Source organism: Carica papaya, chromosome 3, assembly GCF_054855325.1.
Source record: "Carica papaya isolate Zhongbai chromosome 3, ASM5485532v1, whole genome shotgun sequence".
NCBI classification, from domain to species: Eukaryota; Viridiplantae; Streptophyta; class Magnoliopsida; order Brassicales; family Caricaceae; genus Carica; species Carica papaya.
In genome coordinates, this window is record NC_142311.1 from 34,201,680 (window position 1) to 34,222,143 (window position 20,464).

General features: G+C 35.4%; 2 protein-coding genes across 4 annotated transcripts; one reads left to right on the plus strand and one right to left on the minus strand.

Annotated features, from left to right (window-relative positions):
* Positions 1 to 735: 735 nt before the first annotated feature.
* On the minus strand, positions 736 to 12,884 carry LOC110806564 (diiron containing four-helix bundle family ferritin protein, putative (Protein of unknown function DUF455)). The gene is made up of 7 exons (XM_022031463.2): positions 12,373 to 12,884; positions 11,355 to 11,596; positions 11,177 to 11,273; positions 1,532 to 1,715; positions 1,348 to 1,429; positions 1,189 to 1,258; positions 736 to 1,098 (listed from the first exon to the last, which is right to left on the minus strand). The coding sequence occupies exons 1-7, from the start codon at positions 12,766 to 12,768 to the stop codon at positions 1,021 to 1,023; spliced, it is 1,149 nt and encodes a 382-aa protein (XP_021887155.1). The 5' UTR covers positions 12,769 to 12,884; the 3' UTR covers positions 736 to 1,020.
* A 196-nt stretch (positions 12,885 to 13,080) lies between these two features.
* On the plus strand, positions 13,081 to 18,460 carry GTE4 (global transcription factor group E4). 3 transcript variants are annotated; one of them, XR_015818089.1, is made up of 6 exons: positions 13,081 to 15,606; positions 15,736 to 15,781; positions 15,857 to 15,991; positions 16,128 to 16,203; positions 16,619 to 17,919; positions 18,045 to 18,460. XR_015818089.1 is itself a non-coding variant. In XM_088216722.1 (6 exons), exons 2-5 carry the CDS (start codon positions 13,867 to 13,869, stop codon positions 16,187 to 16,189), a joined length of 1,983 nt encoding a protein of 660 aa, XP_088072848.1. In that variant the 5' UTR covers positions 13,082 to 13,529; positions 13,656 to 13,866; the 3' UTR covers positions 16,190 to 16,203; positions 18,045 to 18,460. The 3 variants fall into 3 exon arrangements, 2 of the variants coding, with proteins under 2 accessions (XP_088072848.1, XP_088072849.1); XM_088216722.1 differs by lacking the exon at positions 16,619 to 17,919 and having other exon boundaries at positions 13,082 to 13,529; positions 13,656 to 15,606; XM_088216723.1 differs by lacking the exon at positions 16,619 to 17,919 and having other exon boundaries at positions 13,092 to 15,606; positions 15,878 to 15,991.
* Positions 18,461 to 20,464: the final 2,004 nt, after the last annotated feature.

A 20,464-nucleotide genomic window follows, 5' to 3' on the forward strand; every position in this document is an offset into this window, starting at 1 on the left:
TCTATGAAATATAAAGAATTTGCTCATACTTAAAAAAATCCGAGGTTTAATACTATTTAGTTTTAATATGATTAACGTCATCTTCTATTTTTTAAAAATTTTTATTCTCATTTCTTTTAATGTTACCAAAAAGATAATAAGAGGAAGAAGTCATAAGTGTTTTTTTTTTTTTTACCATTAATACTCTTTTGTGCCCATAACTTCTTTTTTAAATATCATATATGTAGTACTGCTATGTCTATAATATCTATTGATTTCACTAGTTGAAAATGGTATACAAACATCTGTATCCACCGACATTTGAATTTAAACTGTTACACAATTACTGTCTAATAACTCATAAGTTATATATTATTATTTATATATTGTGAGATATTGTAGTAAAATATGATAATAAGTCTTTTCCACTCACTTATAAAGATAACACACGGTCACTAAAATTTTTTTCCTTCTCATGAACACGTCGATGATCAAACTACGTCTATATCTTGCTTCCCAAGTGAAGAATGCGATTCTTGAGAGAGCATTCATTCTCTATATTTATCGGAAAGAGAACTTGTTCTCCATTGAATCATTTTTAATCAAATATTTAAAAAAATATTTTAAATTTAAACAGACTTCCTTTAACTTTCGAATCTGTTTTTTTTATAAAATTTAAATTAATAAATATTTAATTCAAATGTCATGATATTTTTATTATAAAAATAATTATTTTAAATCTTAAAAAATCAATGATTAAGAAAAGCAATAACCCTATATTATATATTATATGTACTGTTAAATTTACAACAAAAACAGAATTTAACAGTAAAAACAGTAGAAATTATGTAAATATATATTATTAATAGACACTTGATACTCAAACTATACAGCTGATAGAACTAAAGAAACAAGAAATTATACCAGCTAAGAACATCACATGATCAATCAATCTTCAATGAGGCTGCTGCTCCAAATTGCTGAGACTCACCTGACCTGAATGCCAAAAGTGAAATTTCCTCTGCTGCCATTAATTGATTATCATCTACATCTAGGGGGATTTTCTAAACTTGAATTCTCACATTCCATTGAAATGATGCAAGCAAGCCTATCATAAACCTGTCAACCAAATTCAAACAACCCATAAATTCTTTTCATCCCAAAGCATCAAATTTGTTCTCTTAGAACCCTAAATTGACTATCACTCACCGCAGAAAACTGCTCATTTGTATCCTCTTTCCTTCTTTCATCCTGTTTATTTGCATGCGATAGGTCATACCTGGACAGCAAGAAGACGTTTGTCAAGAAACAGCCAAGATTCAATTCTAACCAAAACGGTGAAAACTGTTCTTATATAAAGATGTCCACCAGTCTCGAGGAATGCCAGCCTCGTCTCGAGCGGAGTAATTAAATGGCCCTTTTAACTCAACATCATACTCTTTAAGCAAGTCTGCATGGTCAAATGATGAAAGTCAGCGTAAAAATTCTTCGAGAATTTTTACTACACAAACAAAAAAGTATTTAGCACTGAAGCTAGGAAATGTTCCTCAACCTTTAAATGTGGAGCAAGGGGCTCGACCCATTGTATTACAAACTGAGACAAACCACCAAATTCCAACAGCAACATGGGCAACTTCTTCATCAGCAATCCTAGACACGATTTTAGAGGTCCTATTATCACCAAATCCGACTAATTTTTGCACCAAGCGTGGCCCAGCATCAAGTCCTCTAGCCTCCTGTATCAAAAGCATACAGCAACTACAAGATTTTTAGTCAACTATGGGCCAACTAATGCCTTTCCATCTCCGCAAATTGGAGGTTGGAGGTTCAAATGTCCTAGATTCTGAGTCGTTTAAAAATGAGCATTGAAGCAAAAATAATACTAATAATAATAATAATAAATAAATAAATAAATCAATCAATCAAACAATTTTGCCCCAGAATAAGACATGAGCAGTCCATAATATTAGGAGTTACCTTCAATTAGATAAGTAGAAAAATGCAGTTAAAAATCCAGAGAAAATACAATATAATCAAGTTTTTATAAACACCACACAGGAAAAATGTATCTATGTTCGGTGGTCATAGAAGATCTTTCCATTACCTATTTCCATTTTCGGGTATGGTCTTCAATAAAAGAGATCTTATATCCATTATATTTGTCTTCCAAAAAAATCATCCTATTTACTGAAAAAAGTACGGAAAGGATGAGGACAGATGTATCGAACATAAAATACAGACATGGTAATCCAACATTACAAGCATATTATGTAGTAATGCCTTGGCAATCCATTATCACATGGATCAATAAAACAACCATAATAATAAAGCTTCCGATGCACTAGATAAATGAGATAAGTTTAGTATATTTTATTTAACCAGTCTGACTAATACAGAAGATTCATCCTATAATCAAAGGGTATGTATAAATCATAATTTGATCAGGACAATGAAACAGTATAATGCTTCTATCTCCGTAAGAATTAAAATCCTATTAACAAATTCTTATCCTATAATAATACATCTTCCGATACAACAAGGGTCCCAGATCATGCCTCCCCACTTCAAAAGGCAAAAAGAGAGATGACACTAACACAAGAGGTGACCTAGTGTTATAGCTGTCGTCTTTCATGCATAACACCTATTCACAAGGATCCTGCTTGTTGCTTCCCAAGCAAATAAAGCAATTCTGGCAGGATAATTAATTTTCCAAATTTGCTTTGAGGGAAAATTCCCATGCCCAGTAAAATGTTGGCTACCTGCAAATAGAAAAATTTCACAGAAAAAGATACATCATGACAAAACTTCCAGTTTGACTTATTAATATCCTTGTAAGGACCAGTACATTGGGAAAGATGCTAGAAAAGTCTGACGTATTCATACACCTCTCAGTCATTAAGGTTTCTAACAAGATCAACCGTCCACAGCCTAGATCAAGAGGCAAAAGAGAAATCTCAGTCAAGGTGGGCATCCTTATATCTGGCAAAGGCAAATACACTAGGAAATTGTTGTTGGAAAGCCCCTTCTTTGCTCCAATTGTCCAACCAAACCCTTAACCTCTTCTAGATTTGCCTGGACCTCCACCTCCTCGTCTCCATCCTGAATTTTATTTTGATCACCCTCCGGACTGCCTTGATCATTCATAAATCTTCAAAATCACCTCCCAAAAAAGAGGTTTGTCGAATTCAACAATTCATCTAATACCAAACCCACCCTTTCAGAAAGCAGGCCTCACCTATGCACTACCAAGTGAAACCTCTTGCAGTCCTCAAAATTACCTCACTAAAAATAGCATTGGATTGCCTCCAACTTTTTAGCCATATTAACAGGATTGGGAATAAAGATAAGTAATCAATAGGCAAGGATTGCAACAAAGATAAGTAGTAGATAGGCAACTTGGAGATGGTACCCTTGATACCAATGAGCCTGACCCATTTCAAAAGTAATCTCTTTTTCAACCCCATCAGTCCCTTCTAACATCTGGTCACTGCTAGTTCCCGTATAGATGTATCTTTGAACTTGGCTCCAATAGGTAACCCCAAATATTTTCGAAAGGGAGATTAGAAAATTTACATCCTAGAATCCCAGCCAAAGACTCAGTATCCCACTCTTCACAAAAGAGACCATTTTAGAATTAGTTAAGTTAATTTTAAGACCATAAACAACTTGCAAGCACCAGATGATGCATCTAATATTTTTTTTTGAGATAAAATGATGCATCTAATATTAGATAAAATTTCAGAATTTAGTTTGCAAAATAAAAAGGTTCCATCCACAAAAAACAAGTCCATTATCTCCACTCCCTCCTTTGCTCCCGCACAAACAAAACCTGGAGTAACTTGTGGTCCTTCATTCTATCAATCAACCTGTTAAGAGCCTCCATAACAAAAGATGGAAAGAAATGGTGAAAGAGGATCCTCTTGTCTTCAACCTAAGACGCCTTGCAAAACTAGAAGAGCCACCAAGACTATAGTTGCAAAAGAAGAAGAAGAGTTGCAAGACTTCGTCCAAAGAGCACCATTTGTTACCAAATCCAAGTCTCCTCTGTGCATCTAGAACAAAAATCCCCCAGAAACATGGTTGTAAGTCTTTTCAACATCTAGTTATCAAACCCTCAACTCTTTTTCCTTGCAAAAAGTCCATAACCTCATTGGGTAATCAAAATAGCATCCTAGATATGTCCCCTCCACAAAAGCATGTTGAAGTTTAACCACCATGCTACCCAACCTCTAGCCAACACTTCTACAATAAACCTGCAGATGCAACCCACCGAACTAACTGGTATGAAATTCTTGATGTTTGAAGTGACTAAGATTCTAGGAATGAGCATGAAGAATGTGAAATTGAGGCTAGACACAAAGGATCCCCTTCTGAGAAGTCAATCAATGCAGCCAAAAAGTCTTCCTTCACCTTTGTTATATTATTCTAAACGAACACCATAGAGAAAACATTTGAACCTGGGTCTTTATCCTCCATAAAGCTCATGAGTGCCAGAAAAATCTCCTTAGATAAAGTCTCCTGTGCGGAGCTAAATTTACAAAAGTAGTGTTACGTAAAGAATTACAAAAATATCACCCAAATGGTCAATCCTAGATATAACAATTAACACCCAATTATTTCTACAACACCCAGTCTAATTAATGCTATCCGTATCTGTTGACACTAATGAATAACTTAGTAATATGAATTGTTATTATGTTTTACTACAGTGATTAGAAAAAGTCACATTCTAAAACACATCCACAACTACTAAAACAGAATCTTGACTTCCAGGTGTCCTAGGTAACTTCATCCCAATGTCCATCCTCAAACCTTTCCAAAGTTCATGAAAAACGTGTAAGCAACTTAAAGATCAATATTTTGTTTCCTTACCTTTGCTAACTGACATGTTAGATATTGGGAAACAACTTTAGCAAACATCCCTTCGAATATAATAATCTTTCCTTTTATATTTCAATGTATATATATATATATTACTCTTTCCTGACCTTTGCTAATTAATATGTTGTGACATGGGGAGACAAATTTAGCAAAATCCCTTCCACTAGATAAACAATCTAGCATAACTTGGGCCAAATCAAAATTTTTCTCTCTAGTAAGATGACTTGCTAGCTGTTGTGGTCAATAGAATAAAACTAGAAAAGCACAAAAAAGGGACCCATGAAAAAAAACCAAGAAAGCATGGTGAAGTTAAAGCTAGTTGCTATTTTGGCTTGGGGCTTTATTATAGGAATCATTCAGGAATAAAATTAAATGTTAAATTTAAGTTACTTAAGAATAAAGTACGTTGACATATATTCACCGACTTTGACATCAAAATAAGAGACTGTACGAATTCAGTCTCTGATTTTGACAATTTGTGAGCACGTTAGATTCCGTCTCTGATTAGTCCAGGTCCACTACATATTGATTTTGTGTCTTCTCTCTCTAGCTTTTCATTCATTACTGCCTTATATCATTATAGCTGTGCATTCATCCAAAAATGTTTAATATCAAGGCAAACGCATATATCACATAATATCATAATCAAAGTACGTTGAGAAGTTCAGTTAAAATACTAAATCTGAAAAGATGACAACACATAATTCACCCTTTCTTGGGTGATATTGCCATTTGGAACAATTAAGTAAAATAGAAAGTTGAATTATTTAGAAATAAAATAAAATAAGGAATAATAGAGATTGGTTGTTTAGGAACAAAATAAAATAGGAAATTGAGCAATAACAGGGATCAACCACATCTTAGAAATTATGAAACTGGTAGCAATGCTCTTCTCAATAAATGTAGCTATCAATAAAATTATGAATAAAGAATTTATTACAAAAGGTTTTGGAGCACCTAATTCGAGAGAACAAAAAGTCCTCTCTAACGAGCACTAACTCTAACTATTAATACCCATAACTCAATCTGAAACCTGTGACCATAACATATTGCTAGAGCAGGAGTCACTAAACGCACGAAAAACTTTCAATAATAGTTTGAGGCCTTCCTCAAACTCTACCATGAAGATCATGTCTGGATGGAAAAGAGAAAGAGTGTTAACAATGGATATTAACGGCCTCTGCAAATAGTTGATCCCAGGTACTTGGAAGGTACCAGCACCACCATTCTGGCCAGCAGGAACAATTGCCAAGATAAAAGGCCTCTCACCGAAGATAGCACAAGGGAGGGGAACTGTCCCATGGTTTTGAAGACTGAATCTTCCATATCTAGACGGGACCATGGATCCAGTGGCTTCTAGGTTATACAATGACCAGCTGGAGGCTTTTAAAGGATCTCTTAACAATAATAATTAATCTCCTGTGGTCACATCAAAAGTTATAGCTAATGGTGAAGCTATTAGTGATAATATAAGCTGGCTAACAAAGAAGTTATCAGCTGCTCCAGTCAATTTAGTACCAAGAATGACCTAGTTGAGAAGCTTCCATAGTTGTTGCTGGTTAGATAAGCCTGAAAATGAAGTTGCAGCATGAAAGTTAAAAACTTGAGACAGCAGTTAAACCATCAACATTGAAGGTCAGGTTACATCTTGATGGGGCTGTCAAGGAATGTGCAAGGCAGCTAAGGCAAACAAGAGAGAAGCAGGAGAAGAAAATCCATGAACCCATGTTTAAAAAGAGGTATGAGAACAAGTCTACTAAGCTTGAACTAGAATACCAGATTCTGCAGCAGTTTTTTTTTTTTTTTTTGAAATAAAAAGTGTTAAGTATCTATTAACATGATACCAATAAAACAGGAGTATCATCCATATACATAAGCAATTACAATAATGTCAGAGTATCAATGACACTCCCAAAATTCAACTCACTATTGATGTCATGACCTAACAAAATAGACTCAAAATAGTGTATCCACCTATCTTTAATTCTATTAAAACTATTCTCAACACTATCAAAAACTCTACTATTCCTCTCTTTCCAAATGACCCAAAAAACCGTCAAAGGAATCATATTAGCAATGTTTCTTTTTACAAGTAAACCATCACAGGCCCAAATCTCACCCCTAACCGAGCCCGCAATAACCCAATCAATCCCAAAGAGCCCATATGTAGTAGGACACCACAATAATAAATGATTGCATGTTTCCTCATCCCTTAAACAGCAATAACAACCACTGACAGTAATCCTAACCAAACTTCTAAGTCTGTCCATAGTTAATATTCATTCCCAGCAAGCCTCCCATGCGAAAAAAGCTATGCAGGGAGGGATTTTAGTCCTCCAAATGAGTTTGGTCGGAAAATCGCTGCTGCCAGCAGCATCCTTATAACACAAATGCTTATAATAGGACGAAATAGAAAAAGTTCCATTATTTTCCAGCTTCCACACAATCTGGTCGTCACTATTCAAAACCTGCTGCACGTCAAGAGCCTGAAACAAACCATCATATTCGCCTGGACAACCTCCAGATTTTGTACTGTTGCTTTTGGATGGCTCTTTACTCCAGGCTGACTCCATTTCTCATTTTTGGTGCTTGAGGACAAGCACCTTAAGAAGGATTATAATCTTACAGTCAATGTCATAAAAGAACATAAGAACAAAGCAGGGACCCATGAACCAAAAGCAAAGAGTAGGGCAATGTGAAAGCTATCCGCTATTTTGGCTTAGGTTTTCGTTTGAAAAATTATTTAGGAATCAAGTGAAACAAAAGAGCAAGTTATTTAGAAATAAAATAAAATAGGAAATTTGATTGTAACAGAGATTGGTTATTTAGGAACAGAACAAAATAGGAAATTGGATTATTTAGGAATAAAATAAAATGGGAAATTGGGATGTAATGAGGATCAGTCAAATCTCAGGATATTGGAAAACCAGTAGCAGTGATCTTCCCTATATATGTAAAGAAAGAAGGTTCTTTGAATGAACGAAGGGCTCTTTGAATGAGCCCTAAACCCTAATTCTACTTATTTGATTCTCAATAAATCCATGACTGGGTCCTAAATCCACAACCTCAACGCTAGCCTATCTACATGCATTTCTAAATAAGATAACTCCTAAGAGAAATATTTGGGATGCATAACCTATTGGCTTTAAACAAATACCTTTCATATATGAAAAGTATACCACAATCTTCTACAACAATCATACTTAACTTCTTGATAGATGAAACCATAGTAGAGACAAGTAGAATATTTATCCTTGATCCTATCAAAGCCAATGACCTGAGCACTGACTTTATTTAAGAAAATAATTGCCTATCAAGTGCATAAAAAACTAAATATCCAAACAATTCTTAAGAACAAAAGTATTTTCATTATCAAAAGGCAACCCACGTAGCATGTTTATGCTCAATGCTTTTGCGAGGTTGAATTATTTCAAAATTAAATGGTCAAGATACAAAATAAATTCTCTGGGAAGGAGGTAATAACTCCAATTGGAAAATTATACTACAAAACAGAACTCCTTTATCATACATACAATACCTTTGTTGCACCTCACATAATCTCTATTTAATAATTGCTATCTGTCTTATTTCAAAAAAAAATAATTGCAATCATGCCCCTCTTGTCTTAACATTCCCCCTACTGCAACTCCTGAGTCATCACAAGGAACGTCTAATAATTTATCAAAATTACGATGCCTTAAAACAAGAGCTCCAGAAACTGTGTTCTTCATTCCAAAATGCTTTAACTGTTGAAGAGGACCATTAAAATTCCTTTAATTTCACAAAGAAACTACGACGGAAGCCATAATGTAACTAAATTGATGAATCTCACATGAAAGTAGTAGGAGCATGAAAATTGAGACTCTTTGTAATATTTCTTGAGATTCATAAATATAGTTATATTATGGCTTCAGTCACTGATTTGAGAATTTTTTTTTTCTTTTGGAAAGATTCTTGTCTCCGGACCAATGCTTTAGTCTAAGGATGTTCATCTTCATATTGATAAGGATTCAGGAGATCTTTTTAAGTTTTCAACTGAGCAATAAATTATCTTCCTACATATTGGTGGCCTTCCCTTGCTGCCTTCGATATATTAATTCCTTTTTTTCCTCTAAGAAAAGCTCAACCTCCATAAGTGTTTCAAAAAATTGCCTCAGTTGATCTGGATGATCATTCCTAGATTTCTAGAAACCAGGGTGCCATCAGAATAAACTACAAGGAATTTTCCAATAAATGGTTCCAAGATGTGAATCATCACCCTCATGAGAGTACTAAGGGCATGAGAAAGTCCAAAAGTCATGAGTAATCCTTCGCCTGCCATATCTGAAAAGGGCAAGAGCATACAATTTTTTTTTTCATCTATTGATGATCCTCTTCAATTTGATGATTTTGTAATTGTCAAATGCTGACCAAACTTGCCATATCCTTCTTCCCTTGGCCTGTTTCCCCTCCTTCAAAAAATATAGATCTAATACGTATCTTCTTGACATAAGTAACCATTCGAATATAGATCATATAAGTAACCATTCAAATATAGATCATATAAGTAACCATTCGAATATAGATCATATTCTAAATAGTTATGGATTTATCACTTATCAAGGTTTCTTGGAGCCTCTTAATTTGAATAGAGATCATTACCACCTCCAAAGGCAATTTCAACGAGTATAAGGAAAATTCATCCCAAGTCTGCTACTATTTGGATTGATGAAGATCCATCATGGCACCTTGAGCTCCAAGTTCTTAGATTGTTATACATTCTAATTCATCGATGTCAAGTTCTTCGTAAGTGAAGGAGAATAATGTAAAAACCATCTAATCTACATATATAAATTTGTTTTAGGAACTTTAAGAGATCTTATTTTATTTGGTTATTTTGAAAATAGACATTTAGGAGATTCAAGTCTATTTGCTTGTGTAGGATTTTGGAAGCTTTAGATTTTTTTCTTCTAATTTATTCTACATTTTAGTTGAGGTTAGACATATCAAAGGTTTCTTTAATCTGCAGGAAACAGGGCTCGGATTTGATGTTTTGAGTGATAGAATTTCGTGTTTTTTCTTTACCTGTTGCATCCATCTCTTGCTTTGCTCCTCTTGCCTGCTTACTATTCCTCTTTCCTCCGTGTTACTTCCTCACCACCAATCCCCCTAGTTTCTGTCTTACCTAGTCTTCTATCCCAGATTTTCTTCAATTTCTATATTGTGTAGGGTAATTTGGACTGAAACTCTTTTACATTAGCTAGTGTTGCTAAAAAATTGTAAATGTTAATGTAAGTAATTATTGGAGACAAGACATGTTCGCTGCTGCAATTGACAAAGAGAAAATAAAGCTTTAGGCTTGTGATTTCTAAGAATTTATTACCTGTTGCTAGCTAAGACATCAATGGAGATACACGTCAATCCCAATATATTCTTTAACTCAAAACTGTTTGATTGTTATGTCAATCATAGAATTGATCGATAGCAAAATATGGAATATCAATAATCATGTACATATTAAGAAACTATTAAATTAATTTCACTGCATAAACATAATGTTCTTTTTTGATTTGGTTCAATAAACATAGTGATTCCTTATGGCTTGCTTATTTCAGCTCAAAATTCAGATTGAGATAAAGACAAAATTGAATTGGCTTTTCCATGATCAAAGATACTTAAAGCAACATTTTTGGTTCCAAAAGAAGGCACCAAGTGGGTATCAATATAGAAAAAGTGTAAAAATTCAAGAATTTTTAGCCCAACAAAAGAAGCTCCTAGGACCATCCTTTTGTACCCCGCATTCTTGAGGTTTTGGTAGGTAGCTATCAACCATTTTGACCATATTTTTCAATTAATATACCCCTTACCAAACTATAAACTCCATTAAGATAATTTTTTAATTAAAAGAACAACTAGTTATCCATTCATTCAACTAAATTTTTAGCTTAACTCATAATTTAAGAAAGATATAAAAGGATAAGAAAATCCAATCTATAATTGTAGAAATTGGCTATCCACAACCACGTTGATCATAAAATAATGACCACAATCATAGGCCTCTTAATGTATTCATCAATTAGCGAATATTCCTATATTTTTATTACCTAAACTACTAATTTAATCAGCCAATATTCCATCAATGATCGAGTATTCCAATTTGATTAGCTAATATGAACACGATAAAACTTCCAATTGAAGAAGAGATGAAATCCTTCTAAAATATAAAAATCCATGTTAGTAAGGCTGCTAAAATAGTAATTTACTTAGAAGAAAAATTCCTAATCCTACGGAAATATACCTTCACAAGATTGTTTCATCGCTTAGATTTAGACATTACCTGGACTAGTGGAATGACTGCCAAACGTGCAGCAACATTATCAGATGATTTTTCGCACTCCCTCCAAAGCAAGTTATGAGCAGGCATATCTCCGTAGCTAAATTAAAAGTAGTTCGAAGTCAGCCAACTCAAACATAAAATAAGAATTATCTTAATAAAGTATAACAGGTTTCCCTACGTGAAACCAAGCTCCACAAGTCGCTGCGAACACCATGCAAAATGGCGACTCTCATCATCAGCAACATGAGCAAAATCAGCAAAAAAACCCTTGCCAAGAATCTCAGAGAAGGGAGAAAACCGAACTACAGTATCCCATGCCAAATCAATTGCATTTAGCTCCACATGAGCAAGATTATGAAGCATATAAGCATTAAGAGGCAGGCCTGAGTTTTTGGGAGCAGGAATTTCCTTTGGCGACACCTATATTGAAACAGGATACATGAAGGATAAAAAATTATTTCCATCTCAAGGTCTTGAATCAGCCAAACTCCTTAATATGTTCATAATATCTTAGCTCTCATATAATCCACAAAAATAAACATTTGCCTCTTGAATAATCAGAACCTTCAGTTCAAGTGTTCAAAATCATGAAAACAGAAAAAGAAAAAACGTCTCAAACCACAACTAGTCACTGATAATGGAGAGGAACACCTCGACCCAATATAAAATGCCTCTGTAGTAAGCACTAACTTAACTAGTGACTACAAAATCACAAACACAGTTGACAATTTCAAAGCACATAAATCATAGATGTCATATGAAAGACCTTATATGGTCTCAAGAGACAAGTCACCAGAATGAAAAACAAAAGGTGGGTGGTACATGTGGAAGGAGGATAAGCTTTACTAAGATAAAGATTCATTGATAAGCTTTACTTGGCTTTACTAAAATATATTTTATCCAAGTTCTAAAAGTAAAATATAAATTTGCAAATGAGTGACACTTGTTTGTATCCATTTGTTCTAAACATTGCAATGAACTAAAAAGTCAGGAAGCAAGAATGTAGTAGAGCAAGGTAAGATTCAAAAGAACAGTACACTACAATATGCAGAAAGAAATTTAATTGAGACTGCAAATTATACTTCTAGATGTTTAAAACCAACCTCATAAAATAGCTCAACAGCAAAGCCCAAAAAGTAGGAAGCTATTAAAGAAGGCTAAAAATCAAAGCTTCCACAGCTTTAGAATAAACGAACCAAGATAGGTTTAGGAGGGCGAGCGGGTCTGGAAGGCGGGTCAAAGACCCCAATAGGCAAATTCTCGTTCCGCCACCGAGAGAAAGCCAAATGAGAAAGCTTGGACTTGGCGAGAGGATCACTGGTGGAGAGAACCACAGCACCAAGCTCCGCAAGAGACGAGGCAGACGAAATTGGGTCGTCACTGTGGTCGTTTGGATGGAGAGGCGACTCTGGTACAGGTTCAGGGCCACTGGGTCCCCAAAAACGGTTCTCATTGAGCGGGCTCTCTCTCCAGTTCTGGAGACCTGACCACGGTCTGTACTTATCTACAGAAGAAGAAAAAGAAGAGTAGGTTTTGGGTTTGAATAGATGAGAAGATAAAGACGAGCACCTCATTAGAGCTGGAGAAAACATGGCTTTTCATTCCAGTTTGCAGATGGCTTCCTGGTTCTCAGGCTCGGATGATTTACAGTATGAGAGAAGAATGGGAAGAATTAGCAGAGAGAAATTACAGGGCTATAATTAAAATTGATTTTATTTTTTAAAAAAAAATAACTATTTAGTATTTTTTTATAAATTAGATTATAAAATTATATTAAAAATAATAATTTAATATTTATATTATTTAATTAATCAATTAGTTAATTTTGCTCCTTTCTTGTGGACTGAAAATGGGAACAAGAAATTTTCTGACATTAACGGAAAGTTCTGAATGACCGGCGCGTGTAAAACTCCTCCGTTCTCCCAGTCACCCAACAGTTCGGGAGGTGAGGTTCACGTCAAAGCTCAGCGAATGGGGAACCCTTTCGAATTTCCTCAATCAAAACTCCCCGCCACAATTCAACACTATTCAGCCGCACCGGCGTCCACGTCACGCTACATGCATTAAGCTCTCTGATTGGTTCGTGTTCCCCACGCCGAACATATTCGCGTTAGTCCAACACACCTCGCGTGCGCTATGATACTTCCCGAGCACGGCTCTTTTGGTGCATCCACACGCTTCTCTCAATTCGTGGCGGTTCACGAAGCCTCTCCTACCGTACACCTGTAAGATAAGGATACAGTGCACGAGCGCCAGACCGAGAGAGAGAGAGAGAGAGAGGAAGTGTTTAGAGAGAGAAAGTGCTAGAGAGAGAACATTGGGAGTCTCGGAGGAGATCTGATCGAAACGTGAGGTAAAGAAGCTTGAAACTCCGTTGTTCTTCTTATGCCAAATTTCCTTTTATGTGTATGCATGTAGACATATATATATAGGTCATATTTATTTGTTCATCTGTTTCTTCTTCGGTTATTAAATAAAGAAACCAGATCGGAGGAGGTTTGCGTTAGGTTTTGGCATTTTCTCCACTCGGTGAGGAAGCCCTAATTTAATTGCGTTCTTGGTTCGGGAATTAGGGTTTTTGTGGATCGCAAAACCCTAGTTTGTAGCCAATTTTAGGAATACGTTCCCGTGCGAGGGAAAAAGGTTGAATCAAGTGAAAAGGCGTGAATTAGGGTTTTTCAGTTACATGTATGGCTTCGGGGCCTATAGTTGGAGAAGGAAATGATGGAGCTAAAGAGAAGCAGAGATACACGGAGAGCAAGGTTTATACAAGAAAAGCTTCTAAAGGTCCCAAGAAACAGAATAATAATGTTGTCACTACCACCACCACTGCAACCACCGCCGGCGATGCTACCACTAACAACAACAGTACCGTAAACAATCCCGATATTGCCACAGTTACTACGGCAACGACGACGAACGATAAGAACAACAACAGTACCGAAAACGTAAACCTAATCGAAGCGCCTCCGCAAGCCCTAGCGTCAGAGAATGCGAATTTGGCTCAGCAACAGATCATATCTCGAATTGATGCTACTTCTGATGACTCTTCGAGCCTTAATCGGCCGCAGCTTGTTGCTGCAAGTGCCCAGGACCAGGCACCTGGGAACAGGATGGTAAAGCAAGGTTCCGATAATAGAATTAGAATCAATTTGGCAACAAGATCGAAACAGGAGATGCGGGAGCTAAGGAAGAGGCTTGAAAAAGAGCTTGATTTGGTAAGGAGTTTGGTGAAGAAAATAGAAGCGAAGGAAGGGCAGATTAGTGGGTTGAGCAACGCTCTTTTTTCTGTTAATGAAGGGGTTGATAATGGAGTGAAGAGGATTCACTCAGAGGTGGCTTCAGGCGGAGTTCCTCGTGAGGTTATTCGACAGTCTAGGCCTTTGAACCAACTGAGTATATCTGTGTTGGAGAATAGTCAGGGTGTTACCGAGAATGTGGAGAAAGAGAAAAGGACTCCGAAGGCAAATCAGTTCTATAGGAATTCTGAATTCTTGCTTGCAAAAGATAAGTTCCCACCAGCAGAGAGCAATAAGAAATCAAAATTGAACGGGAAGAAACAAGGAGGGGAACTGGGACATGGCTTTGGGCCTGGCTCCAAGGTTTTCAAGAGTTGTAGTGCGTTGCTAGAACGATTGATGAAGCACAAGCATGGCTGGGTTTTTAATGCCCCGGTTGATGCAAAGGGTCTTGGTTTGCATGATTACTTCACCATTATTAAACATCCAATGGATTTAGGATCTGTGAAGTCAAGGCTGAACAAGAATTGGTACAAGTCACCAAGGGAATTTGCGGAGGATGTGAGACTTACTTTTCACAATGCTATGACATATAATCCCAAAGGACAGGATGTTCACATAATGGCAGAGCAGTTGTCAAAGATATTTGAGGATAAATGGACTGCCATAGAGGCTGACTATAATCGTGAGATGAGGTTTGCTTCAGAATATGATATGGTTCTTCATACACCTACAACAAGAAAAGCTCCTCCATTTCCTCCACCCCCTCTTGATATGAGAAGAATCTTGGACAGATCAGAATCTATTACACGACCTGTTGATATGAGGTCGAAATCCATCACTACTACTCCGTCTGGTAGGACCCCTGTTCCAAAGAAACCGAAGGCTAAGGATCCACAAAAACGGGACATGACATATGAGGAGAAACAGAAACTTAGTAATAACCTTCAGAGTTTGCCTTCAGACAAGCTTGACAACATAGTACAAATCATTAAGAAGAGGAATTCAGCCCTCTTCCAACATGATGATGAAATTGAAGTGGATATTGATAGTGTTGATGCGGAAACTCTTTGGGAGCTTGACAGGTTTGTGACCAACTACAAAAAAAGTTTGAGCAAGAACAAGAGAAAAGCTGAACTTGCTATTCAAGCCAGAGCAGAAGCTGAGCAAAATGTCCAGCTCCAGGAGGAGGTAAGGGCAATGAGACTTTGAATGAACTCTTCTGTTTTCTCATTTATTTCCTCCTTCCAATAAGATTATAGTTCATCATTTTCTTAAACAAAGTTTGCAAAATGAGTCACTGTTGCTTTTCTCTTGCAGACCCCAGCTCCAGCGACGGTGGAATTGCCGAAAGAAACAAAAGCAGGTAGGATGAAATTTTATATTGAGAATGCTTTATTAGACTTGTTAGGTTTTATTTTTTTTAATCCTAATTTTGTAGTTAATTTTTGTCATCCGGCAGATGAAAGGAATGTTTCCACATCATCATCTATACAAGTGCAAAAGCACGGAGATAATGCAAGTAGATCAAGTAGTTCAAGCAGCTCTTCAAGTGATTCTGGTTCTTCATCAAGTGGTACTGCTCTCATTTCTGACTCTATTTGACCAATTTCTGATTATGTGGCATATATTTCTGGGAAACTGAGAATTTTTATTTTTGTTGGGATAACTTCATATGCGTCTTCTTAAATGGACCTATGTACTTCTTGCAGACTCTGATAGTGAAAGTTCCTCGGGATCTGGATCTGATGCAGGGCATTCTCCTAGGACATAATCTTGATAAGTTAGGTATGATAATATCGTTGAAATCGGTTTTGTTTCCATGCTTAATGATTGTTATTTTGTTGGAAATAGAAGACAAAGTTGACTTGTATGTAGAACCAGGAGGGCTTTGTATATGTTGTGGATGAGGCACGAATGATTAAACTGAAGTTTCCTCATTGCTAATGTCATCAATCAACGTAGATACTAATGAATAACATGACTCTGTGATCATGTTTGTTTCCATTCAAAAATTACATATTGAAACTGGATCTTTTATAAATCTTTTGGTTCTTAGAATTTTGTGTCTGAAATCTGATAAGTTTTTCGGCAGTCACAATCTCGTGAGCCATCAGGTTGAGAGTTGTGAATTTGCTTTATCAAACACATTTAGTATGAGGATTACTGAGTTCCCTGTTTAATAGCTCTTACTTTGTCACAGGATAACCTCCTCTATGAGCCAAAATTGAATTATTTGGATTTTTATGGGAGGGCATTAAAGACAGACTGAAGATATACCCCCGTTTCAAAAGCTAAATTGGTTTTGCTTCGATGTGCATTTACCTCATTGTAGTGCCTTCTCTATGTTGAGAGTATGTATTAACATGATTTGCTAGTTACTCTCCTTGTGTCTATTATATAAGCTCTAGAAGATATCCTTGTAATTTGGACTTCTAGGAATAACAAATTTTATAGAAAAGTTCTTTATATGCCAGCTGCTTTTGATTTATGGAGCTTGTAAAATTTCCGTGAACTTTCCCACTTACGCCTTTCAATATTGTTCTTTAGGCGTCACTGAGTCCAATGCTCATGGCTACAGCAATTGTTTAACTAGTCTTAGGATTGGGAACAGCTTGGTATAAATGGATGGTAAATCCAATAGATTAATTTCATGAACATTTTTTATGGTGGTTGAGAAGAAGAAATGCATACTCAAACCGCGCAGCTACTGATATCCACATTGCCTTATCTTCCTTTCATGACAAGTTGATCAAAAGTCTCATGCGTTACTTGAGTGCAATAGTTAGTTGATGCTAATTTTACATGTAATGATCATATTTTTAGCTGTGTTCTTGTCCAATGCTAATTTGCCTTGTCACATGCTAAGAATGTATTTTAGAAGAATATTTTCTTCTATCTTTTCTTAAAAAAAAATAAAAATGTAAAGTGTATGTACAAGGTACCAAAAGAGGGTACCAGCCGTGGACAAAAGATTTACAAGATAGTTATCATGTCAATGACATTCCTAAAATTCTCATCACTAATATTTTTCTTCTACCTTTCTACTTATCATTTTGAGTTGTCATTTCATTACTTGCTTTGCTTGTGTTCCTCTTGATATTGCGAGGATGATTTTGCCATTTGCTTATCCTCTGTTAGAGTAGATGTTTGGCTTGACAATAATTTTGCTATTCCTTATGTTTTCTCCAGTAGATCTTGCCAGATTTAGCATTAGCATTTTGTTTGCGCAACATATGTGTGTCATTTAGCTGATTGTTGACAGAAAGGCATGCAGAAGAGAGTGTTGAGACATTGCCTTTAATACCCAGGATGATGGACATCAAAGATAAGTAAATAGACCAGTGAGAATGGTGGTCGGAAAGGATAGGCAATGCATTGTTTAGGAAGAGTTTCCTCCATTTGGTTAGTGTCATTAAGGAAATCTAATGAATACAGCAGCCTTGTTTGGGCTAAAGCAGCACGTGAGAGCATTCCCAAAGATCATCATTCTAGTCCTGCATAGTATGATATATTCACTCAAAAAAAAAAAAAAGATAATGTGATATTGTTTCTCCGATAGTCTAAATAGTGTGAGAAAATTGCTGATCTTCCCTTTTTTTTTTTTTTTTTTATATTTACGGTGGCAGATTTAAGAAAATATAGGTGACGTGTTACGGCATTGAAGCTTTCAAGTTTGTGGAGATGATTAGAATCCGAGAAAAGATGTAGAGTGGGTAAAACTGTGGAGGTGTCCAACCCATAGTTTTGCCATTGCAGAGGGTCTGTTTGAACTGGAGCCAGCCTCTCAGTGTCTCTCTGCCAAGTAGATGTGGAGTATCCATTTCCACAGAACAGATTTGTATAATAGGTGGTAGGATGTGGTTATGATGATTTTAGATGGTCTGGTCAGTTTGTTTGGTGTACATTGCTAACTAATATTTACTACTACACTCATTGTAGTCCTTCTTTATGTTTTTGGTCGTATGCAAGCATTTGAGATTCATTCGGATTAGACTGTCAGATAGTTGTAATTCAAGCTCATCAAATCATTATTGCTTCTTCATGTCCAATAATTTCCCCTGGGAATCATGGTATGGTATGCTTCTCTTTTCCCTTGTTTTTTCTCGATCGGGTGATCTGACTCTCGGTTATTTATTTTTCAAATTGGCACTTTAATTGTTAAAATAGATATAAACATTAAGACATGCCCTCGTTGATTGTCACGCTGATCGAGTGTAAACAGTAAAATTTAAATTGAATATATACATGGTTTGGTTTGAGAGGCAAAAGCCAGAGCATATGGTTTTCTGCATCTAAGACTTTTTCATTAGATGCAATAGGATCAAAAAACATATATAAATCATGATGTAGAAATTAGGTGGCTCGTTAGTAATTAGATTTCTGTCAGGAATTGAGAGAGCTTTTCTGGTTTATCTTGGTATAATATCTAAAGACCCAAGAGGTAAAAAACGAACGACCAACTAAGATCTTCAACTACCAAGTTGCATTCTATATAGTTCAGGAGCTTGTGGATTTAGCTTCCATGACCATCTTCTTCTGTAGTCCTCTGCGACACAAATAGAATATCTCTCTTTCTTTAGAATCTACTTGTAAAACGTGGATTGGGCTTGAGAAATGCGTTGGGCCGAACCTGCCCCGCCAACTTAGCTAATCGCTCCAAGAGGAGAGGTCAAAATGAGAGAATCGATAAGCCTGAAATGTATGTATGTATGTATGTATATACACAATATAAACTTCACTCACAGTTGAACCGAATTGCTAATATATAAATATGTCTAAAAAGTATTAGACAATTGAATGGGGAATTTAGACAAAATGGCTTTTTGCTTAGTGTCGTCTACTTCTATCCACAAAGATTGACGATGGAACCTTTTTCAGAGTTTGTTGTCTTATACATACATATTATATATAACACCAAAGTTGTCTATCATTTTTGTCATGATATATATATATATATATATACATATACATATTGTTATGTTGTATGTATTGTCTTATTAAAACAAAGAACACTTTTAGCTATGATAAAGATTTCTTTTCTTGTCTTAATTGAAAGAAATAGAATTGTAAAAGTAGAGGAAATTTTGCCTTTTATAATGACGCATTTGATACCTTTACAAATCAAGCCCTGTCAAATAAGCCCACTTATTGCCTACATGCAATATGCTGGCCATGGATAATCCACATGATTTCTTGAAAAGATTTAAAACTTTGTCCTAATTAACTGTGTGTGTGTGTATATATATATATACACATATTATATAATATCATGTATGTATTTTTTTGTAAGTATCTGTATATACTGCTCTGCTTATCCTGTATCCCATAAATTATAATGAAACTAATCGATATTGGTTAACACGTTCTTGTCAGAAAGGTAGGCATGTAATGTTAATATATCTATATATATATTTATATATATATTTTTTTAAATTATATATTAACTATCAATTAGTTATAACAAATCTTTAAAAACATAATTAAAGACAAACATTCTTTTGTCCTCTACTGTTTCTTTTCTCTTTCCTGTTCTTTGTATTTAGTTTTTAATTTTTGATCTTCATTCCATGTTTGATTATTGATACCAGGCTTCATTTTCTCTTGGTTTTATGTAATAGACATCAGTCAAAATTACCCACAAGTTCTTTTAAAGAAAAAATTAGACCCTATATTTTATATATATATATATATATCAATCTTAATGATATGGTGATTTGGGTTTGTCTTGGAAAGTACATATGATTCAAAAATCTACAATTTTGACAAGACCCTTTTGATATTCTACTACATGGTATCTTTTTTAATATATATATATATATATATATATAAAATTAATGAAGTGGTCAACTGAGTTAGTGCATTTTATTAGATGGCAAAAATCACTTTTACATGAGGAGAAAAAAAATATTAATGATTTGTAATTGTAGTGCAAATCCTATACACTTTCTTGGTCGATTCTCGGCTAATAATTAAGTATGGCTTTCAGGATATGAATCCAAAAATATTAAAATACATTCATACTTTGGACCATAAAGAAAGATCTGCT

Coding starts and splice junctions, on each gene's coding strand:
- LOC110806564 (XM_022031463.2), bottom strand. CDS start 12,768: ATGTTTTCTCCAGCTCTAATGAGGTGCTCGTCTTTATCTTCTCATCTA. Junction 11,597..12,372: donor GCCCTCCTAAACCTATCTTG/GTTCGTTTATTC, acceptor GTTTCAATATAG/GTGTCGCCAAAGGAAATTCC. Junction 1,430..1,531: donor CCCTTGCTCCACATTTAAAG/GTTGAGGAACAT, acceptor TTGACCATGCAG/ACTTGCTTAAAGAGTATGAT.
- GTE4 (XM_088216722.1), top strand. CDS start 13,867: ATGGCTTCGGGGCCTATAGTTGGAGAAGGAAATGATGGAGCTAAAGAG. Junction 15,607..15,735: donor ATGTCCAGCTCCAGGAGGAG/GTAAGGGCAATG, acceptor TTTCTCTTGCAG/ACCCCAGCTCCAGCGACGGT. Junction 15,782..15,856: donor GCCGAAAGAAACAAAAGCAG/GTAGGATGAAAT, acceptor CTAATTTTGTAG/TTAATTTTTGTCATCCGGCA.